This window comes from Cricetulus griseus, chromosome 2 (genome assembly GCF_003668045.3).
Source record: "Cricetulus griseus strain 17A/GY chromosome 2, alternate assembly CriGri-PICRH-1.0, whole genome shotgun sequence".
NCBI lineage: Eukaryota > Metazoa > Chordata > Mammalia > Rodentia > Cricetidae > Cricetulus > Cricetulus griseus.
Genome location: NC_048595.1, coordinates 397128484 through 397151148, shown reverse-complemented (window position 1 = coordinate 397151148; position 22665 = coordinate 397128484). Strand labels below are relative to the sequence as shown.

The 22665-nt window shown below is 47.7% G+C and overlaps 1 protein-coding gene across 1 annotated transcript; it reads left to right on the top strand.

The window, feature by feature from the left end:
* Positions 1 to 6771: 6771 nt before the first annotated feature.
* Cela1 (chymotrypsin like elastase 1) lies at positions 6772 to 20331 on the top strand. The gene is made up of 7 exons (XM_035440881.1): positions 6772 to 6873; positions 8469 to 8569; positions 10278 to 10403; positions 11511 to 11647; positions 13188 to 13333; positions 19249 to 19398; positions 20007 to 20331. Exons 2-7 carry the CDS (start codon positions 8544 to 8546, stop codon positions 20022 to 20024), a joined length of 603 nt encoding a protein of 200 aa, XP_035296772.1. The 5' UTR covers positions 6772 to 6873; positions 8469 to 8543; the 3' UTR covers positions 20025 to 20331.
* Positions 20332 to 22665: the final 2334 nt, after the last annotated feature.

Genomic DNA, 22665 nt, shown 5'->3' with positions numbered 1-22665 from the left:
GCCTGGGATCACCCCCACTGCATGTCCATCAAGCCCCTCATGAAGTGGGGCCACCAAGCACCTGGAAGTCTTCTCCCCTGGCTCCTCTGGAAGTCTGAGAGTTGGATTTCCAAGCCCAGTGGCCATCAAGGCAGGATCTTCTTAATTCTTGCAACAATACTGGTCCCATTTTCTTTCCTCTATGCCAGTGGAAGAGACCAGGAGGTCACATACTGTTTGGCCCAAAGCTTTCCTCATCTCCTAGAGACAGTGGCCTCCAAAGCCGACTAAAACTATGTCCTACGGAAGGACTGGTTAGCACACCCTAGCACCAAACCATTCTGACTTCTACAGAGTGCCTTTACCCTACAGCATCTGTGCAATTATCCATGGGAAGAGACGGGAAAGGAGCCCCCACTGTACCAATAAGAAGGTCGTGACTAAGCTGGGATATAGTCCGGGAAAAGGCCGGGGTTTGACTCCCTAACACCACAGAAAACAGAAAAGGAAGGCCAGGGGAGGAAATCAGAGACAGAAATAGAGAGGCTTTTCTGTAATCACATGGCAGGCAGGTGGCTCAAGCTGGGGCTGAGGCCTCATCTTTGGTGCTGAGCCAGGGCTCCTTCCATCATGCAAGAACACTAGACCATGCCCTGCCAGCCTTTCTTTCTTTCGTTCCTTCTTTCTTTCTTTCTTCCTTCCTTTTTTTTTGTTTTGTTTTGTTTTTTGAGACAGGGTTTCTCTGTAGCTTTGGAGCCTATCCAGGCACTCGCTCTAGAGACCAGACTGGCCTCTAACTCACAGAGATCTGCCTGCCTCTGCCTCCCAAGTGCTGGGATTAAAGGCGTGCACCACCAACGCCAGTCGCCTTGCCATTTCTTGACCCCTCTCTGACCATTCTGACTGGATGGCCGGCCTCCAGATAGCCAGGTAGCAAGGTAGGAGACCACACTGAGAATCCTGGGTTGTTAGTGTTGAAGGAAGTTCATGGGCTGAGGTGCTGGTAAGTCTCAACTCGTAAGGCTTGGCCCCTTTGTTCTAACCCATATATAAGGAGATAAAGAGTAAAGCAGGAACTAGGCATGAAGGCACAGGCTTGCAGTCTTGGTACTTAGAGACTAATATATCTTAAATCCAAGGCCAGCCTGGGCTACAGAGTTCAACCTTGTCTTGAAAGCAATAAAAAATACCATGGGGAATATGAGGGCAATGCCTCGAAGCCCTTGAATTAGGATAGACCAATTTTTTATTTATTTTTCAGCAAAAGCTAAATAGGTGTTTTGTACAAGGTCATTTGGCAAGATGCTTGGCAGCTCTGAGGCCAAACACCAGATAAGGCTAATCAGAGTCCTAGCAAGCCTGAGGGTTCAGGGACTGTGTGCAGATGACTGAAGGACTAACGCCATCAACTGTCCTTGCACAAGTGCCCTGTGTGGAGCCAACCTGAGGATGCCAACCCTTCTACAATCAACTTGGATCCCACTGTTGCTCTACCTGGAAGAAAATAGAAATGTCCAGCAAGGCTTTGAGGGACTTCAGTATCGAGCTGTCACCACATGAGGGCACCATGGGATCACAGCTTCCTCCTGCTCCATGCACCTAACTGCACACTGCAGCTAGTCTCCCAGGGAGACAGGGGTGGTCTAGCCAAAGGGAAGGAAACTGGCCAAGCTGTGGTCCAGCATGGGGGAAGGGAAGGGAGACTGACATGGGGACCTGGTGGGAATAAAGGTTTTATGATATTGGTAGATGGATGCTGTTTGTATTGGGCTCCACTCTCTGCCTTGGCTGAAACAAATTGGGAAGAACCACATTGTTCTGTTACAACCACCGTCACTTACCTGCAAACATCCTCTAGCCAGTGTGTTGGGTGTGAAGTGTGTGCAGGTGTGAGATGTAAGATGGGAGGGACCCTTCCCCCCGCGGACTCCCACTCTAAATGTAAGCGAGACCCAGAATGTGCTAGTAAAGGAGTTAAAAGGAGTCAGGAAAGGCCCCATACAGTGGCAGTTGACCCCCATCAAAGGAAGACTAGAGAACAGATGTCACACAAGCAGCTCCTCAGCATGAGCCAAACCACAGGTGAAGGTAGAAGGAGCCTGGGAAACACAGTAGGATGAGGTGATGATGGGAACAGAAGCTAGAAGGTGGCTTTGGTGGGTCCCAAGGCAGAGGCAGGCAGATGTCAGTGAGAGGCCAGCCTGGTCTACATAGCAAGTTTCAGGACAGACTCCAAAACAATACAGAGAAACCCTGTCTTGGAAAATAGAAGGGGGGAAGGGAGGTTGCCTGATGGTAGCAGTGTATGCCTTTAAATCCTAGCCCTCAGGAGGCAGAGGCAGGTGGATCTCTGTGAGTTTAAGGCCAGCCTGCTCTACAGAGAGTTCCAGCTAGAGCTATATAGCAAGACCTCTTCCCCCCCCCAAAAAAAGAGGGGGACTGACAAGATGATTCAGTGGTTAGGGGCTCTGTCTGCTCATCCAGGGGACCTGGGTTCAATTCCCAGCAGCCACAAAGGGACTCAAAACTGTGTAACTCCAGTTCTGGAAGATCCATGTCCTCTTCTGGCCTCTGAGCACACCAGGCACATGTGTGGTACACAGATACACATGCAGCAAAACACTGGTACGCATAAAAAAGAATTTAAAGTTATTTTAAATTTTAAAAAACTAAAAAGGAATTTAAGAGTTGGGAGAGTTTGGTCAGTAGCATGGGCCAGGCATGCACCAAGCCCAGGGTTTGGTTCTCTAAGCCAGGTAAAGTAGATGTGATAGACAGCACAAGCCAGTAATTCCTGCATTCAGGAGGTAGAAACAAGAAGATGAGATGTTCACATCAGTCACATAGAGGGTTGGAGACCGATCTTGGCTACAATGACAGCAGTATGTATGGATCACATTGGCGGATTCTAGTCCTTTCTTCAGATCTTAAGCAAAAGCACTTTCATGGGCCCCTGAATGCATTCTGGGCCGTAAGTATTCAGCCTAATGGGCCAACCCTGCCCCTACACGAGGAGGTTGAGTTCCAGCTGAGGAAAGCTCAGAGAACTCACAGCTAACAGAAGCTGCCACAGGAACGGAAAAGGACCGTATGCCCTCCTACCCCAGAGTAGGCCCAGGTTAGCGGAATGGAATGGGGTGTTGAAAAGACTCAGAGTTGGCTGACCTTGTCCTAACTCAACACCTTACTTAAAGCCCACCCCAAGACTATTCTCAGACCTACCAAGAGTCCTGCTTTCTCAACCTGCTGCTTCCATAGAACTACCTTCTGATACTTGAGTTTTGAGACAGGCCACAAGTAGCCCAGTCTGGTCTCATTTAGCCCACGCTGGCTCTCACCCCCTCCCTAGTCTCCGGCCTCCTCCACCTTCTAAGCAATGGAACTGCAGATGTAAGCAACCACACATGGAGGAGGCTAGTTTTCAAATACATACAATGATGAAGGATGGGATGGGGTTTCACTGGGTCAGACCAAGAACAGAATTGGTCCTGCCCCTAAAGACATTAGAGTCTGTGATGTTGGACTATACACCAGAGGGGGCTCTCAAGCTTTCTCTTATACACCTCATCCTGGACCAGCAACTGCCTTTCAGCCTCCAGAGAAGCAGGAAGGTGGGAGAGGAATGACAAGATGCCTTGGATTCTCCAGCCAGCTCAGTCTTCTCCATGAGATTGCCTGGTTTTGGATGCTGGAGGCAGACTGCAGAAGGAGCCCTTCAAGCTACCCGGGCATTCTCCTGAAGACTCAGGGGACATACTGCAGAGTCCTGCAAGTGCACTCCCCAGCCTCTCCCAGCCCCAAAGCCTGGACTCTGAGGTTGGTAGGTGAAAAGGGCCCTAGGGAAATCAGGGCAGCCCCCAGGCTCCACTACACTGCTGCTCCCACGCACTCTGCTCTGAGATCTGCAATGACCCTGATCTTTTTGTGCCCAGCTGATGGTCCTCTGTCCTCTCTGGGGCACACTGACCTCTTACCTCCTTCCTCATCTAACCCTTCCCCTTGTGCATTCTCGGCCCTCCATCCTCATGGCCTTCCTTCTCCCAGTCCTGAGGGTCCCCTCTTCCATCCTGCCCACATTCCCTCGCCCTGAGAGTTCTGTAGCTTTCCTTTTGAGCCTTACCAAAGCGGTTTCTCTCCATAGCATCTTCTCTGCTTTGCTCCTGGCTCAAGCCTACATCCATGTCCTGGAGAAAAGCCCCATCTCCATCTTTGGACATAGAGAAGCTGCTGTATCTCCCCATCTCCCCAATCCCTACATGCACAGGACAGGTCTCTGCATTATAGTTCCACAGTGTACAGTGGAGCAGTGTGGATGCTGAGATGCTGTCAGTGGGAGGTACATCTGAAAGAAAAGCCATCTCATTCTTCATTTTAACTTTCTATTATCACATCTACTTATCTACATATGTGTGTGTGTGTCTGTGTTTGTGTGTGTGTGTGTCTGTGTGTGTGTCTGTGTGTGTCTGTGTGTGTGTCTGTGTGTGTCTGTGTGTGTGTCTGTGTTTGTGTGTGTGTGTTCGTGTGTGTGTGTGTGTGTGTGTGTGTCTGTGTTTGTGTGTGTGTGTGTCTGTGTTTGTGTGTGTGTGTGTCTGTGTTTGTGTGTGTGTGTGTGTGTCTGTGTGTCTGTGTGTGTCTGTGTGTGTCTGTGTGTGTTTGTGTGTGTGTGTTCGTGTGTGTGTGTGTGTGTGTGTGTGTGTCTGTGTGTCTGTGTGTCTGTGTGTCTGTGTGTCTGTCTGTGTATGTGTCTGTGTGTGTGTGTCTGTGTGTGTGTGTGTGTCTGTGTGTGTGTGTCTGTGTGTGTGTGTCTGTGTGTGTGTGTCTGTGTGTGTGTGTCTGTTTGTGTGTGTGTCTGTGTGTGTCTGTGTGTGTGTGTCTGTGTGTGTGTCTGTGTGTGTCTGTGTGTGTGTCTGTGTTTGTGTGTGTGTTCGTGTGTGTGTGTGTGTGTGTGTGTGTGTCTGTGTTTGTGTGTGTGTGTGTCTGTGTGTGTGTCTGTGTCTGTGTCTGTGTCTGTGTGTGTGTCTGTGTGTGTCTGTGTGTGTCTGTGTTTGTGTGTGTGTGTTCGTGTGTGTGTGTGTGTGTGTGTGTGTGTCTGTGTTTGTGTGTGTGTGTGTCTGTGTTTGTGTGTGTGTGTGTGTCTATGTGTCTGTGTGTGTGTCTGTGTGTGTCTGTGTGTGTCTGTGTGTGTTTGTGTGTGTGTTCGTGTGTGTGTGTGTGTGTGTCTGTGTGTCTGTGTGTCTGTGTGTCTGTGTATGTGTCTGTGTGTGTGTGTGTGTGTCTGTGTGTGTGTGTCTGTGTGTGTGTGTCTGTTTGTGTGTGTGTCTGTGTGTGTCTGTGTGTGTGTGTGTCTGTTTGTGTGTGTCTGTGTGTGTCTGTGTGTGTGTCTGTGTTTGTGTGTGTGTTCGTGTGTGTGTGTGTGTGTGTGTGTATGTGTGTGTGTGTCTGTGTGTGTGTCTGTGTGTGTGTGTCTGTGTGTGTGTCGGTGTGTGTGTGTCTGTGTCTGTGTCTGTGTCTGTGTCTGTGTATCCACACTCAAGCACCTGAGCACATGCATGTGGAGGTCAGAAGACAACTTGCAAGATTCCACTCACTCCTTATACCATGCAAGGTCTAGGAATTGAACTGGGGTCAACAGTTTGGTGGCAAAGGCTATTAACCCTCTCAGCCATCTCGATGGCTCTCTCTCCATCTTATTTCTCAAAAGAACAGAAAGAAAGGAAGAAAGAAAGAAAGAAAGAAAGAAAGAAAGAAAGAAAGAAAGAAAGAAAGAAAAGAAAAGAAAGAAAGGAAGAAAGAAAATAGGATTTTCTGGATGCTTTTCAACTGAAACAGGTTAACTGAGTGCCAACCTTGTTCTGTCTTGGAATAGCAGATAAATGAGTTGACTTGAACAGATAAATGAGTTTCATTTGTACTTCTTTGTCACCTGTGCTTTCCCTGCCTTCTACCCACAGCCCTGCCCAGCTGGCAAGAGGAAGGTCAGCAAAGCTGCTGATAAGAGGAGTATAAAGTGGGTTCAGCTCATGGCAAGGGCAGTGGTCTACTCTCACGGCAACATGTTGCGCTTCCTGGTGTTGGCCTCCCTGGTCCTGTATGGTAAGTGGGTCTTTGGCCTGAGTTCTGAGGGAAGGGGGTTTGAGCAGGAGGGTCAGAAAGTCTCTAAGCCCAGGCTAGCTCCTGATCTCAGAGGAAGGTGGAAAGCTATGACTGTCAGTCTAGCAGAAACCTTGCTCTCCTAGAGCAAAAGACAGGCAAGACTGAGGAGCATGGCCTGACTGGCCATGCAGGACTGAGGAGCACAGACTGACTGCCCATGCAGGACTGAAGAGCTGTGACTGGCCATCCAGGTGTCTTCTGGGTGGCAGGTACCTGAGCCAAGAAGCATAAAGAAGCCCCTTTGGGCGTTCCCCACTAACCCTCTTGACTGCAGGACACCCCCAGCTTGACTGCTATCTATGGCTCCTGGAGAATCCTGCTGAAGCATGGGGAAGGGTTTTCTCCAGCTGAGGGGCTACCTAGAGCTAGAGAAGAGCATGGCTCCCTGGCCCCTAACCTGGTGGTTTGGGAAAGGTCTTTCACTGCAAGTCAGAGTTCTCATGCACCCCAAAGAAGCAAAAGGTGCTCTGAGGCTCTGCTTTCAAAAGAGGCAAGAGGAGTGCAGACAACTCGGGCCTGGGCCCCCCAAGCCTGTTTCAGGAGAGCTGTAAATTTGCAGACAAAGCTAACAATCTTCAAAACATAGCTGCCGCTCCCCACCCCCGCCCTGGCTGACCCCATGCTTAGTCATCACTCACTTTTCTTCTGTCCCACAAAGGACACAGTACCCAGGACTTTCCAGAAACCAATGCACGGGTGGTTGGAGGGACTGAGGCCCAGAGGAACTCTTGGCCATCTCAGGTGGGTGTTTCCCCTGCCCAGGCTTTTATCCAAACAAGAGATGCTATGTACATGCCCTAAAAATTATTTTACATGTGTATGCGTATTTACCCTCAGGCAGCTCACTTGCTGTCTAATTCTGAATTTTAAAGATGTGTGGGACCAGACTGAGGTGGAACGATAAATGCAGAAGACTGGGAGAGGGAACTTATATACAGGGTCTCCTGGGCATGCACTCAATCGTGTGTGTGTGTGTGTGTGTGTGTGTGTGTGTGTGTGTGTGTGTAAGAGAGAGAGAGAGAGACAGACAGACAGACAGACAGACAGACAGACAGACAGACAGACAGACAGACAGAGACAGAAGTGCCAGAGTGCCACAGCACAGCTAAGCCTTCTGACATGTTTGTGGCAGGGCCTCTCATGCTTCCGCCATTGCACTGAATATTTCAAGCTAGCACCAACACCTCAAGTCCAGGTTTTGATTTGCTGTGTGAGACAGGGTAGCCCTGGCTGGCCTGGAACTGTGGGTATAAACCAGGCTGATGTCAAACACATAGAATCTGTCTGCCTCTGCCTCCCAAGTGCTGGGATGGACACAGCAGTTCCTTATGTGGGTTCTGAGGATTCATACCCAGGTTATCAGGTTTGCATATAGCAAGTGATTTTTACTTGTGACCCTACCTTTATTCCTTCCTTCTGTAGTGTGAGGGTTCGAACCCAGCACCTCGCTCATGCCTGGCAGATGCTCTTCCTCTGAACATCTCACCCCACAAGCTGTTTTCATTGTCCCTGTGATGGCCTGTGTGGTACAGTTACAGACAATGTGCCAGGTGGACCCAAGAGGCTCCACACACCCTAAAACATACATGCATCCACTACTCCATAGTGTGTGTCCCATATGCCAAAAACACAGGGCATGATGTTCCTTTGGCTAATGTTTCCATGTCCTTAACAGGATGCTTGGGCCTGACTAACCACAGATATGAATGGATGAAGGTGGCACACTAATGCTCAACAGCCAGACTTCTTGAGGAATCTCTGCAATTACAATTAAATTTCACTTAAAACAGTCTGAACACCATTTCCAGAAGTAGATTTATTGTGTAATATGAGAAAACACAAACTGATTTTAAAAAAATATGAATTGCCATTTCTAAGTACTCCCTGATGTGGGAGGCCGGGGTACTTCTGGAAGACATTGAAGGGGAGACCCTGGAGACCTAAACCTGTAGGGCTTGGGTGAAGGAGCAATGCTTGGCTCTGTTTTGGAACAAAGACAATAAAAGAACATGAGTTCTAACCCTGCAGCAACATCTTAGTGTAGAGATACCTAAGGCACTTGTGTGCACCTTTACTTTCCTCTGTGCGCAGCAAATGTCACCAAACAGTAGAGACTCTTTCCAGAAGGAACTATGTACCTCTTCTTGGCAAGGCACTCCACATAGCCACTTCCAGACTATCTGGGCAATCGACTGGAGAGGTTGGAGGGGTGGGGAGGAGGAGGGGGAGGGATTGGTTTGCTATCCTTGGTCCAGAAGATTAGAGAATGTTTTGAATGAGGTCAGGAGTTTCAGACGGTGACTCAAGCCCTCCCTGCTTTCTTCCTTCCTGACTAGATTTCTCTCCAGTACCTTTCTGGAGGGTCATGGTACCACACCTGTGGGGGGACCCTCATTCGACGCAACTGGGTGATGACAGCTGCTCACTGTGTGGACAGGTGAGGAAACAGTGGGAGTTTTCCAAGCTCCTGGGAGGACTCTGACTGACCCTTCTAGAAGAATCTGTAACTTGGACTTCTCTGGGCAGGCTGGCAGTGGGCACTGCTGAGCCCGATTGTGTTTGGGGGTCACTGAAGGGACAGTATAGAGAAAGTACAAGTTTTGGAGTCCAGCAGGTGCAGGTTCAAATCTCATTCCAGCATCTTCTGGCTGTGTGACCTTCTCTGCTCTCCCAGTCTCTCGTCTCTGAAATGGGAGAATATCACTGACAACTGAGGTGACACTTAAATGCTGACGTCAGCATCTGAGAATTGGTCATTTTCCATGTTTGTATCAAGCAATAGTTTACTTTTTTAAAAGAATGTACCCGGCAGTGGTGATGCATGCCTTTAATCCCAGCACTCGGGAGGCAGAGTCAAGCAGATCTCTGTGAGTTCAAGGCCAGCCTGGTCTACAGAGTGAGTTCCAGGACAGCCAGGATACACAGGGAAACACTGTCTTGAAATACCAAAAAAAAAAAAAAGTTAGAATGTATTACTATTGCTATTACTACTGGTATTTGGTATTGTATGTGTGTGAACGAGTGTGTGCATGTTGCAGGGGCCACATGGCGTGATGTACGTATAGAGGTCAGAGGACAACTTTGTGGAGCTGATTTTCCCATCCCAGGCATAGAACTCAGGTTGCCCTGTTTACATAGCAAGCATCTTTATTCACTGAACCACTTGCCTGCCCAGTTTCCAGATTTGAACAAATATTAGAGTCACATGTAAAACACCAATTGGTGGGACTACTCAGCAGAGCTCTGATATGACAAGTCCCCAGTGAGGCCTGATAACTGTATTTCGGGCAGGGGCAGCATTCATGAGTGTACAAATGTACACAGGTGTGTGGTTGCCCGTACAGGCATTTGTGTAGGTCTGAGGTCAACATCAGGAAGTCTTCCCCAATCACTTCTCCACCTTATTTTTTGAAAGATTCACTCACTGAACCTGGAACTTGATGTTTTGACTAGGCTGGGCAGCGAGGCCCTGGGACATGTCTCTGCCTCAGTGCTGGGGCCAGAGGCAGCACCCCATGCTTAACAATGAACCTTTTTCCCACTGAGCTATTTCCCAGACCCCATCAAGTTCCAAGTGACACTAATGGTGCTGGTTCAGGACCACACTTTAGGAGTTAGTTACTGGTTTAAGCAGTGTATAGTGATTTGCACCTGCAACCCTGGTACAGCAGGCCAAGGCAGGGGGGTTGAGGGTTTGAAGCCAGCCTGGGATGAGACCAACAACAACACATACATAATACATACATACATACTACATGCACATACATACATACACACACACGTGTGTGTGTGTGTGTGTGTGTGTGTGTGTGTGTGTGTGTGTGTGTGTGTGTGTGACCTATAGGTTTATTTCCCTCACAGCTAGGTACCAAGCACTATCACAACCGACCTAGACTGCTGTTAGCTTAATAAGCTGGAAATGTGCAGCTGATTGTTTTTGTTTTGTTTTGTTTTGTTTGCTGCTGCTGCAAGTTGGTAGCTTCAGGGAATGAGAGGCTTGTTGGGTTCTCACCTTCAAAGATCTCTTGCCCGCCTCTATCCAGGCCAGACAAACTGAGTACGCATCCCAAAACACACTGTCACCCACTTTCCTCCTTCCCTCTAAGAGGGGAAGGAGATCCCTCAGATGTCTTCTTTCTCTCCAGCCAGAGGACTTTCCGTGTGGTTGTTGGAGATCACAACCTGAGCCAGAACGACGGCACCGAGCAGTACGTGAGTGTGCAGAAGATTGTGGTGCACCCCAACTGGAACAAGAACAATGTGGCTGCAGGGTACGAAGGAGGCGGAGCCAGCCGTGGTGTTGGGGCAGGGGCTGCCTGGCCACAGGGGATGGAGTGGTGGCCTGAAACTTTGTGTGTGGCTTTTGTAGCCTGGCCTTGTTGAATAGTGGGTGGAGCCTGGGAGAGAGCACCATGTCCTGCCACAGGCCATGTGCTGGCTTGTCCACCAGGAGTACTGGACCTGAGTGTCAGGAGTTTCAGGTCTGCCCAGTTGAAAAGTGTGAGGACTTTTCTCTTTTAATGTCTCTGTTTTTCTGGGGGTGGGTATTTTGGTTTGTTTTTGGTCTTTTGAGACAGTCTCTCATGTAACTCAAGCTGGCCTTGAACTCACTGTGTAGCAGAGGTTGCCACCATGCCTAAGTACTGGGATTCTAGGAGCACGGCAACACACAGTGCTTCGTTTGTTCTTTGTTCTTTATTCTCTTTATGGTATATACTTCAACTGTAGAAGGAAATTTTGTTTGGTTTTGGCTTGGCTTTGGTATGGGAGAAGGAACCCTCGAGCCTTGAACATACAGGCAAATACTCTACCCCTGAGCCACACCTCATCCCCTGGGGAAATTCCTTAAGGTGGGTTGTAAAGTTTTGGAAAGGCAATCATTGACATGGTAGTTAGGGGAGAACTGCCCTCAAGGGACAGTCTTATAAGCACAGCACTTGAGCAGTTAAGGCAGAATGATCAGGTGTTCAAAGTCATTATCTGCTACATAGCTAGATCATACCACCTGCTTTTTTATGGTTCTGGCTGTCCACCACCCCAGGTTGCAAAGCAAAGCCAGGCTGCAATTCCAACATCCTGCCAGCAGGGGCTGCTGTTACACATCTAATGTCGGGCAGCTCAACTGCATCCAAGTTTGCTCCTCCTTAAAGGTTGTGTGTGTGTGTGTGTGTGTGTGTGTGTGTGTGTGTGTGTGTGTGTGTGTGTGTGTGTGTGTGTGTGTGTGTGTGTGTGTGTGTGTGTCACATGTGTGCAGGGCCAGAAGCCATCAGATTGCCTAGAGCTGGACTTACGGGTATCTGATATGGTGTTTGGAACTGGACTTGGGTCCTCTGATAGCAGACCTGACCGTGAGTAAGTCACCTGCTTTCCTCCTGCAGCTATGACATCGCCCTGCTGCGCTTGGCCCAGAGTGTTACACTCAATAGCTATATCCAGCTGGGTGTTCTGCCCCAGGAGGGAACCACCCTGGCTAACAACACCCCCTGCTACATCACAGGGTGGGGGAGAACCAAAAGTAAGTCATACACACTCCCAGCATACACCAATGAGATTTTGATGAAAAGGCTGAGCTTCTAGGACACCTCTTTCTGTGGTCCTAGACATTTATAGGCAGAGACCAATGACCTAGGGAACCACAGATCAAATCATTGATACAGTTGAGTCAGAGGTTCATGGACTCCTATAACTGAAGAAAGAAAAAAAAAAACTTACCAGAGAAATTATTTTTGTGCTGGCCCTTATTTTATACATTAGGGCACTGGGCACAAAAGAAATTAAAGAACTCAACCATGTGACTGGTTGCAGGCACCCCCAGCCCTCACTTTGGTGGTCACGGCGCCTGCACAGACAGGTACCCAGCTAAACTGAAGCAAAAAGACCTGGGTGGCTGCAGATCCATTCACAGAGCAGAGGTCTCTGCTCACCTCTCCTCACCATGGGATGGTTTCAGCCGAGAATGTCACCCAAATGACACGGAAACTTGGGAGGGCTATGAACAGAGATGATTAGGAATGTGGAAACATTAAGGACAACCTAGAACCTGGCAGCCACAAGGCAAGATTCGGGCTCCTGGAGAAGAGTTAGGCCTTACTTGAGTCTATTCCAGCTCTCAATTCCTGTAATAGCCCTGTGGTTCTGCAACAGAAAAGGATTCAGAGGACCTACAAAAATGACATCAGATGCAAAGGTTTTCAAGACTCAAAAGAGCCAGATAAAGGAAAGCTGTACCAAGCTCTTTTTTAAACTGATTCCCTTCTATTGTTTTTAACTGTGTGTACATGTGTGTGTCTGTGCACGTGTGAGGTGCAGGGCCTGCAGAGTTCAGAAGAGGGTGTTTGCCCAGATGGGTGCTGGGAACTGAACTCAGGTACTCTGCAAGAGCAGTAAGGGCTCTTAACCACAGAGTCATCTCTCCAACCTCTGAACTCAACTCTTATGAAGTGGAAATAAATGGCCTGTGGCACAGATCACTGGTCCCAGGACGCAGAAGCAGGTGAATCTCTATGAGTTCAAGGCCAGTCTCTCTTACATAGTGAGTTCTAGGACAGCTATGGCTTCATAGCCAGACCCTATAGAAGGACGAAGAGGAAGAGGAGGAGGGAGGAGGAGAAAGAAGAGAGAACAGGCAATATGATACTGGCTACATGAGAGGCTGCAGCAGGGGCACCGGGAGTTTGAGGCCAGACTGGACATTATAATGAGGCCACATCCCAGAAAATGAAAGGAGGGAAAGGGTTAGAGGGGGCTGAGTGCCTACCATGCCTCTTCTGCTCTTCTGTTTTGTGGGACTCCTGTTGTGAGCAGCCAAACGGGCAGAATGTATGGAGACTAATCTATTGCTTAACAAAGTGATCCATGGGTAGGAACAAGCAAAAGCAGGCCTGGGATTCAGTGCCTGGGAACGGTGAGCCTGTGGCTGCCATTTGCAGAGGAGAGAGGGGACTCATGACCTGCCACAAACAGAGAGGTGCCGGTTACCTGATCTTGGGAGGAAGACTTGCTGAGATGTGGACAGGTTCTTCCCTGTGCTGACTTCCAATGTGACTTCCCTGCAGCCAACGGGCAGCTGTCTCAGACCCTGCAGCAGGCCTACCTGCCCAGCGTGGACTACTCCATCTGCTCCAGTGCCTCTTACTGGGGCTCCACAGTGAAGAGGACCATGGTGTGTGCTGGTGGAGATGGGATTCGCTCAGGATGCCAGGTGAGTACACGCAGGTGTGAGCCCCTTCAGACTCTCCGCCTTTTGCTCACCTTCAGTCCCTCGCCTGCTCTTGCACCCATGGACAGACTCAGCCTTCTACTCTATCATGGAATCTCAAAGTGGTGAGGAATATGAAAACGCCTTGCTCAAAACGCTACCTCCAAAGCTGCTCTGTGGGCTAACACCCTTATGTATGTGCATAGCCTTTAGGAGTTGCTTGTGACCTAAATTCTTTAACGGTGGCTGTGGGGCTGGGCCTGCAGGGATGGTGGTGTTGACTGTGTGAAAGGCTGCTCCCAATCCCTTTTCTTGTACTTCCCCACTGTTGCCCTTTCCTCTGGTGTTCGCAGGAGTCAGTGCGGTGGGCACAGCAGAGGAGCCTGCACTGTTTTATAGTCTCTCTCTACTTAGATAAGATCAAACCACAATAAACCATACCACAATTGCTCAATGCAGTGCAACCTGAGGACATTCTCATGTTTCTCTGGTGCTAGGAACTGTGCTGGGTGCTAGGAATACAGAGAGAATTAAACAAGGACAAGTGAAGGAACCAAGAGCAGTGTGGCATCATAACTGTGGAACCAAATGTGATGCTGTAAGGCTGTGGCTAAGACATTGTGGTGTAGACAGGCAAAGTGACTCCAGATAGTCACTACCTCTGTCTGCTAGAGTCAGAAAAGACCTACCTTCCCTGAGACAGTGTAATCTGCACGGAATCTTGAAGGTTAAGTATAAGTAAATGAGGTGAAGAAGAGGGGAAGTCACTCAGAGGGTGACATGGATGAAGGTATCGGGCTTACAGACGCCAGAACTATTGGTCTTTCCCTTCGGCTAGAATAGCTAGGATCAGGGGCTCCCAAGCCATATCCAGCCTGCTGATGAGTCATTGGCTATGGTTATAACCTTTGGAAATGGTTTTAAAAAATCCAAAGGTTAATCTTTCAGCTGTGAGCACAGTGGCACGAACATAAAGTCCTGGGTTCCATCAGTGTCACATAAACAGGAGGTACAAATCTATGATACTAGCTCCGGAGAGGCAGAGGACAGGGGCTAAGAACTGTTGTGCCCAAGTTGTGAGGATCCCCAAAGACGACCAGGGAGACAGACCCACTGAACTGTAAAAGCAAGGTTTTATTATTCATCCAACATGACAGGGACCCCATCCAGCAAGATGAGGCAGCAGCCTCCAGAGGGAGTGAAGTTTCCTGTCTACTGCTAGGTTTTAAAGACAAAAGTTACAGGATTACATCAGTAGGTACGAGTTTGTTTCTGATTGATTGACTTTTGGGAACAATTAGGAGAATTTCTCAAAGTCATATTTGGGCATGAAATACTTGTGTACCAATTATTTTCATTGATCAGTGCTGACAGGGAACATTCTGTGGTTTTTATGGCTTTGTCTTGTTACTTGCATGTGGCCTGTTGTACATAGATACCAATGGTTTTCAGAACTGTATCCTGGAGACTACAGGGGAGCTTTTGGTCTCACCTGAAGTTTCTTTTGTGGCCAAACAGTTCCCAGGAACCAAGTACCTAGGAGGCTAGGATGGGTCTGGAGTTTCTTTGTGTTCAGTTTTGGCCCTAGGCTCTGGGAGGCCAAGAATCTGGTTTCCTTGTGTCAGAGGTCTATGTGTCTTTTCTGTAGCCTGTCATGACTGCTGAAGCAGGGGCTGAGTGAGGGTCTGGTCCCTTCAAGAACACCAAGATTATCTTGGGCTACAACGCCAGTTCAAGGTCTGCTTGAGATACATGAGATGCCATCTTGAAAACAGAAAAAAGTGGAGCTTGGCTTATAGTCATCTATAGTGGGATCCAATGCACTCCTCTGTCCTGCAGGCATACATGCAAGTAGAGTACTCATATACATAAAACACATAAATGAATAAATCAAAAAAAGAAAAAGATGGAGCTTGGAAGAGAAAGCCAGGTGAGATGCCCTTGGGAACAAATGTGTGATTCCCTCAATCCAAGGAAAAGTTGCAGAATTATAAAGAGATTAGTGGGTTGGGAAAGACCTATAAGAACAGAAAGGCTTACCAGGCAGTGGTGGCTCGTGCCTTTAATCCCAGTACTCTGGAGGCAGAGGCAGGCAGATCTTTGTGAGTTTGAGACCAGTCTGGCCTACAGATCGAGTTCCAGGACAGGCTCCAGAGCCACAGAGAAACCCTGTCTCGAAAAACCAAGGAGTAAAAAAAAAAAAAAGAAGAACAGAAAGGGTGGGTAGAGGATAGAGAACACACCCATGTGGTGATATCTATCTTGTACAAATAAAGTCTGTCTGAAGGTCAGAGAATGGAGCTTTCACTAGCTAACCATAGCGGTCCGGAGGTCTGTCCAGACAGACGGGAAGTGAACTAGCTGGGTGGAAACAGGATATAAGCAGAGAGAAACAGTAACTTGTGCTCCTGTCTGCTGAGATGCTGAGGTAAGGTGTGGCGGTGGCTTGCTCCTTCTTCTAGAACTAGGGGCAGACTGACAGGTCATCCCGTATCTGGAGCTGCCATGGCTGAGAGCTGTAAGTGGCTCATTCGGCAACTGTTTGTCACAAGAGTATCTGTAGATGGTGAGGGCAGAAGCACAGTTGACAGGTAAGGATAAAAAGACAGTCTTTAGGGAATGCTGGTCACTCTTCAAGAACCTTGGATAAGGGAGAGGGACAGACACAGTCTGGTAGCATCAGAGACAGAAGTCATGAAAAGATGAATCTTTCAATGGGGAAGACATTGAAGGTGATAATGGGCAGAGAGGAAAGTGTCCTAGAGAGAGAGAAGGATGGCAGATGGCCCATGATCCCAGTAAAGAAGGGAAGGATGGAAGCCAGAGGCCAGGTAAAGCCGGCTTTAACTGGGATGGGGGGGGGGGTAAGAGAGTAGGGGATGGCAAGTGTTCCTGAATGTGAACAGGTTTGCAGGCAGGTGTTCCGTTTTACTGCTTCTGGTTACTCATAAACTAGGAAGTCAACTTGACTATAGAAAATGAAGGTGCAAAGGCTGCACATGCCTGGGATAATTACAGTGAATGGGGAAAGGATTAGCTTTTAAGGAAGTGAGGCTGGCGTAGGCTTCACTTACTCTTTCTCATAGACCTAGTTAGAGGGAGGTAGATTAATTCCCGGCTGGGTTTTCTAGCTGCCCTTGGCAACAGCACAGGAATGTGGTTTTAATTGCATGGTCCCTGCTTCGTGGAAGAGGGAGAGAAGTTCACAGGAGGCTGGCAACAGGACAGTTACAACAGGACAGAAGGGTCAAAGGATTCTGTGAACCCAAAGAACTACAAGGAGAAAAGTAGCCATTGTTTTTCCAATTTTCACTGTTAACACTTAAACACTTTGATGTCCGGTGTGGTGGCACATGCCTTTAATCCCAGCACTCAGGAGGCAGAGACAGATGGACCTCAGGGTTCAAGGCCAGCCAGGGGTACATAGTAAGACCCTGCCTTAAAATTAAAACAAATAATATAAATAATAATGGTAGTAATATGTGAAAAGAGACAGACAGGCAAACAGACAGACAGACAGACTAATAAAGCACATTACAGCCTCTTCTAGGTCTCCTCTCATCCCTCAAATGCAACCTTCCTGAACTAATTCACACATCTCTGCTCTCCCAAAAGGCCTTCAGTTCTGAAGAAGAAGTAGAATATTTTATTGCCCCAGACTGATAAGTCTTCGTAACAAATGTGTCTCTGGGTCCTTTCTTACTGGGGATTCCCCAGAAAGGAGGACTGTGAGGTTTTCAGAGTTCTAAGTGGGTCCCTTTCTCCTCCGAGGATTCATAGCTCTCTCTGGTTTCAGTTTACACATCCACACCGTGTTCCTTCGAAGTTTCTCAGAACTTCTGACTTAATCTCCAGCCACACCCTCCATCTTGTCCAGCCCACTCTCTTCTTGTGTCAGTTAGCATAAAGTGATGGTACTATACACAGTAAATTCTCTGCCACTCCATTAGTTCTGAAATATTCTCAAAAAGTGGTGGGGATGGGTGGAGAAATGACTCTCCTGGAAGATCAACCTCCCCTGTCTTCAGTTCCAAGGGATCTGACATCCTTTTCTGACCTCTGTGGGCACCAGGCATGCACAGGGTGCACAGACATATACACACAGGCAAAATATGCACACACATAACACAAATCTTAACCTTCCTCCCCTTAATTTGTTAGGGTATGAGTAGGAGAGACTTGTTTTATGTTTTTGTTTTTGTTTTGTGTGTGTATGAGTAAAATCATCTGAAAACGTATTTCCCTAAGTAGTTGGAGTTATAGTGAGCTCTTTGAAGAATTAGCTCGTAAATTTTTTGGTCACTTTCCCTAGTTGTTCTTTTTGTGTGTGTATGTGTCAGGGGTTGGGGCAGAGAACAGCCTGTAGTGTCATTCTTCAGGCACTGTCTACCTTTATTTTTGAGACAAGGTCTTGTAATACCCCATAATTCACAAAATGACCTAGGATCTGCCTGCCTCCACCTCCCCTGCATGGAGACTACAAGGGGCTTTTTTGAAAAATTTGGATTCTGAGTATCAAATTCATGCCTTCGTGTTTGCTTTAACCACCTTACAAACAGGTATCTCCCCACCTCCTTTTCTTTTTAAATTTTATTGATACTAAATGTATTACTTGTGTTGGCAAATGAGACTATGAGGCTTAATAATGAATAGTAGAAAACAACAGAACAGCCATTCATTGTATTAATACCATTCCCTTACTCCAGAGGGCGCCACTTTCAGCTAATCTTTTTTTTTTTTTTTTTTTTTTGGTCAGGGACTCTATGTAGCTCAAACTGGTCTGGAACTCACAGATTCCTAGATTCGAGGATTACAGGTGTGTGCCACCACATCCAGGTCAGCTAATCTTTTGAAATCTGCCTCCATAGCTTAAATATATTAGTATACATTTATAAACACACACACACACACACACACACACACACATATTTTGGGGCTAGAGAAATGGCTCAGCCAATAAGAGTGTTTGTTTCTTGCTCCTCCAAAGACTCAGGGTTCAGTTCCAGCACCTCTCTCAGGTGGCTTACAAGCTACACTGGCCTATAATTCCAAATCCAGGGGTCAGACTCTCTCTGGCCTCCACAGAGACATAATTAAAAATGAAAAGTAAATGTATGCATGGACACCGTGGGAGGCCAGAGAAGGGCAGATTCCCTGGAACCAGAGTTAGAGACAGTTGAAAGCCACCACATGGGTGATGGAAACAGGGAACAGAACTGGGATTCCTTTCAAGAGCAACAAATGTCCTTAACTGGATCATCTCCCCAGTTCCCTCAAAGCCCTGTCTAAAGAAAGAGAGGGGTTGGGAGGGAGGAGGGAGGAAAGGAAAAATGACGAAAGTGTGGGCTTAGCCTGTGTGAAGCCACGGGGTCCATGTCTAGCCCCACCTGAGCAAACAGCAGCAAGTGGTCTAGCCTGCCTGCAAGCTGGCTCAGCAAACCTGGTAACCTGAGTTCAATCCTCAGAACCCATGTGGAGGGAGAGAACCAAGTCCCGAAAGTTGTCCTCTGACAACCTTGGGCAAGAGCAGCAGAGATCCAAGACTGCAGCCGCCCACATTCCCACCTCCAAATCCAAGCTCTCCTTCCTTTGCATCCACACAGAGGAAGTCTCTCCTTCCTTTCCAAATGCGCATCCTTCACCCCCCACCCCCAAGCCACTGCAGCACTCATTCATGTCCTGCCTCGGTTATGGCTCCAGCATTACTTTCAACCTCTCACTTTTGGGGTTGACGTCTTATTGTTATCTTTCCTGTCCACAATGGTGCATAGAACTTTAAATTCTAATTACTGTTTTTTTTTTAAAAGTGTGTGTGTGTGTGTGTGTGTGTGTGTGTGTGTGTGTGTGTAGGGTAAGGGTGTTGCTGTAGTGGGAAGGAGGTGAGCTACAGTTTTAGAATTCTGTTGCTCTTCTGACAGGGTGACTCTGGAGGTCCTCTGCACTGCTTGGTGAATGGCCAGTATGCTGTCCATGGAGTGACCAGCTTTGTGTCCAGTCTAGGCTGTAATGTCTCCAAGAAGCCCACAGTTTTCACACGAGTCTCTGCTTACATCTCCTGGATGAATAACGTGAGTTCCTGAAAATGATGGGTTGAAATTCCCTGGCGATCGAGGCACTGGCTGGGTTAGGCAGGAAAACCCAGGCTGGGGAAGCCGTTGTCTCAACTCCATTCCCCCCTCCACAGGAGCTTCTCAGTCAGGCAGAGGCCCCCTTCACACACCTCACCATGCTGTTTTTGGTTTATTATAATCTGATTCAAGCACATACATTGCTAATCTGAATAAAAGCCAAGAGAGGGCCTCCGGAAAACCTGTACTCCAGGTGCCCACCTCTCTCTTAAGCTCTTCCTAATTTTCACTTGTGAAAGGCTAGTCTTACCAGATGACACTGCCTAGCTGTTCTAGTCATGGAGTCACACATGTCACTGTGCCTTCTAGCCATCAAACACATTCTGGAGCCTTGCTCCGTGAATCTTGGCTCACAGCCATTTTAAGATCTGTCCTCCCCATCTTGGGTTTGTGGCTAACATTGAGGTGTCTTGTCACATATGAAACCTACTTTCTGTGATCACCCCATAACCCCAGTGCACTGCCAAATTCAAGTAGAAGCTCCCAGGAAATAAAAAAGTAATCAGGCAGTGGTTACTGACTGAGAACATAACTATTTTTTCCTTCAGGTCATAGCCTCCAATTGAACATTTTCCTGAGTCCATTGGCCTTCCCAAGATGGTTCTTAGCTCTGCAATAAGGCTTGAAGTCAACAAGAAAGAGATAGGGCTGGGGTTATTACTCAGTGGCAGAGCACTCGTTTAACATGTTCCAGACCCTGATTTCGTCTGCAATACTGCAACGGGGGCAGAAGAGTGCTGGTGGTCTATCTCAGCCTTAGAGAGTTTGTCTAGCATGCAAGAAGCCTTGGGTTAGGTCTCCAGCACTGGGGCAAAGCGGGGAGGGTAATGAGAAACAATTCTGAGACTATTGGACCAGATACAGAAAGGCAAATAAAACTGAATGTATTATCATATTGTGTGTTTGCATTTATAATTAAGCACCCTACAGGAAATCCAGTTGTAGAACTTAAGATGAATTTCACATCTGTGTCCTGGTTCTTGCCTTTGCCCTGCATTTGGAACAAGTGCTAACTCCAAACTTCTGCATGACAGGAGCTTCAGGACGCCCTAGAGAGGTCAGATGCCAGCGGACCAAGGGAGCTGCAACAGAATAAGAAGGGGAGGGAGAAGAAAAGATACTAAAGAAAGAAAGGAAAGGGTGAGAGGAAGGGGGAGGCCAGAAAGGAAGAGACAACCATTTAAGGCTGGAGTTAAGCATGAATCAGCACTCTAAGGCAGGGACTAAAATAGGCAACCGGATCTTGGGCTCTGTAAACCACACACAACTGGGGAGCTGACAACTCTGCTCTGTCCTGGTCAGGGCACAGGGTGTGAAGAGCAACCTAGGAGAAACAAAGGGGGAACTGAAAGAAGTTTTGGCAGATGAGAAGCAGCTCTTCACAGTAATCACTAAAGAGCAGACAGGAGGACTGGGGGAGTAGACAGTACTACAGGGGGAACTGGCTGAGGCAGATCCTCCTGCCAGCCAGCCTGTCACCAGCACTGTCACTAGCAGACCACAGTCCCCATTCTAAAGCAGGATCCTTGCCTATGCAAGGAAACAGTTTCAGGATGCACTAGAGTGAAACAGACTTTGTTTATTAAATAGAGATGAGGGAGTCACGTGTTTATGACCTTAGATTTAGACGAGACACACACATATGAAGAAGACATACCCATCCAAATGTGGGTGGGTCTATCAAGACACACTTACATGTCCTTATAATGGCCAAACTACATATTTATATAATATATAGCAATTGTATGGCTTTCTAAGATATATTGTTTAAAAGATGTAATTTACAACAAGATTTAAAGGTTAAACAAAGTCGGGTTGGAGAGATGGCTCAGCAGTTAGGAGCACCTGCTGTTCTCCCAAAGGACCCAGGTTCAGTTCACAGCACCCACATGGCAGCTCACAATCCCCTATAACTCCAGCACCACAGGATCCAACACCCTCTTCTGGCCTCTTGGGCACTGCACTCAAACAGACATCCATATAAAAATAAAACAAATCTTTAAAGAAGTAAACACAGCTTGAACATTAAAACTTAAGCTAAAAATATAGGAACTGAATTATTTATTTTTCTAATGTGAAAAAATTTCATATTGTAAATGAAATTGTAAGGTAGTTTAATGAGTGCATTTCTGAGGTTGAGGGATGAGAATTCTAAACCAGTTAAAGTCAGGGTCACAATCTGGTCCTAAATAATAAGCATAGTTTGTTGTTAGTTGTTCTCTCTCTCTCTCTCTCTCTCTCTCCCTCCCTCCCTCCCTCCCTCCCTCCCTCCCTCCCTCCCTCTCTCTCTCTCTCTCTCTCTCTCTCTCTCTCTCTGACATAGGGTCTCACTATATAGCCCTGTCTGGCCTGGAACTCCTTAGGTAGACCAAGCTAGACTCAAACTCCCAGAAAGCTACCTTCCCCTGCCTACATAGTGCTCTTATTAATGCCCAGCTCATAGTTTGCTATCACCATTGTCTAGATTTACTTGTCTTTAAATATGTGAATGTTGGGGGGGGTCTGTGCACATGCATCAGAGGCATCATATCACTCTGAACCAGGGGTTCAGTGGGCTCTAAACCAACCTGGGTACTGGGAACTGAACTCAGGTCCTCTGCAAGAGCAGTATGTTCTTAACCAATGAGATGTCTCTCCAGCCCTGACCATTTTGATTTTGTAAGCCATGTTGAAGTTTCTGACTTCCAATCAGATTCTGAAGTAAGGGGCTTCTTTCCCTCTGTGTCCCCTTCACTTTCTTTTTCTTTTTTACTTCACTACTGTATTTTCAGAGTGTCTACATCACTGTGTACACCGTAACCTCTACATCACTGTGTACACCGTAACCCCCTACGTCACTGTGTACACCGTTAACCCCTACGTCACTGTGTACACTGTAACCCCTACGTCACTGTGTACACCGTAGGTCACTGTGTACACCGTAACCTCTGCGTCACTGTGTACACCGTAACCCCTACGTCACTGTGTACACCGTAACCCCTACGTCACTGTGTACACTGTAACCCCTACGTCACTGTGTACACCGTAGGTCACTGTGTACACCGTAACCTCTGCGTCACTGTGTACACTGTAACCCCTACGTCACTGTGTACACCGTAACCCCTACATCACTGTGTACACCGTAACCCCTGCGTCACTGTGTATACCATAACCTCTACATCACTGTGTACACCGTAACCCCTACGTCACTGTGTATACCATAACCTC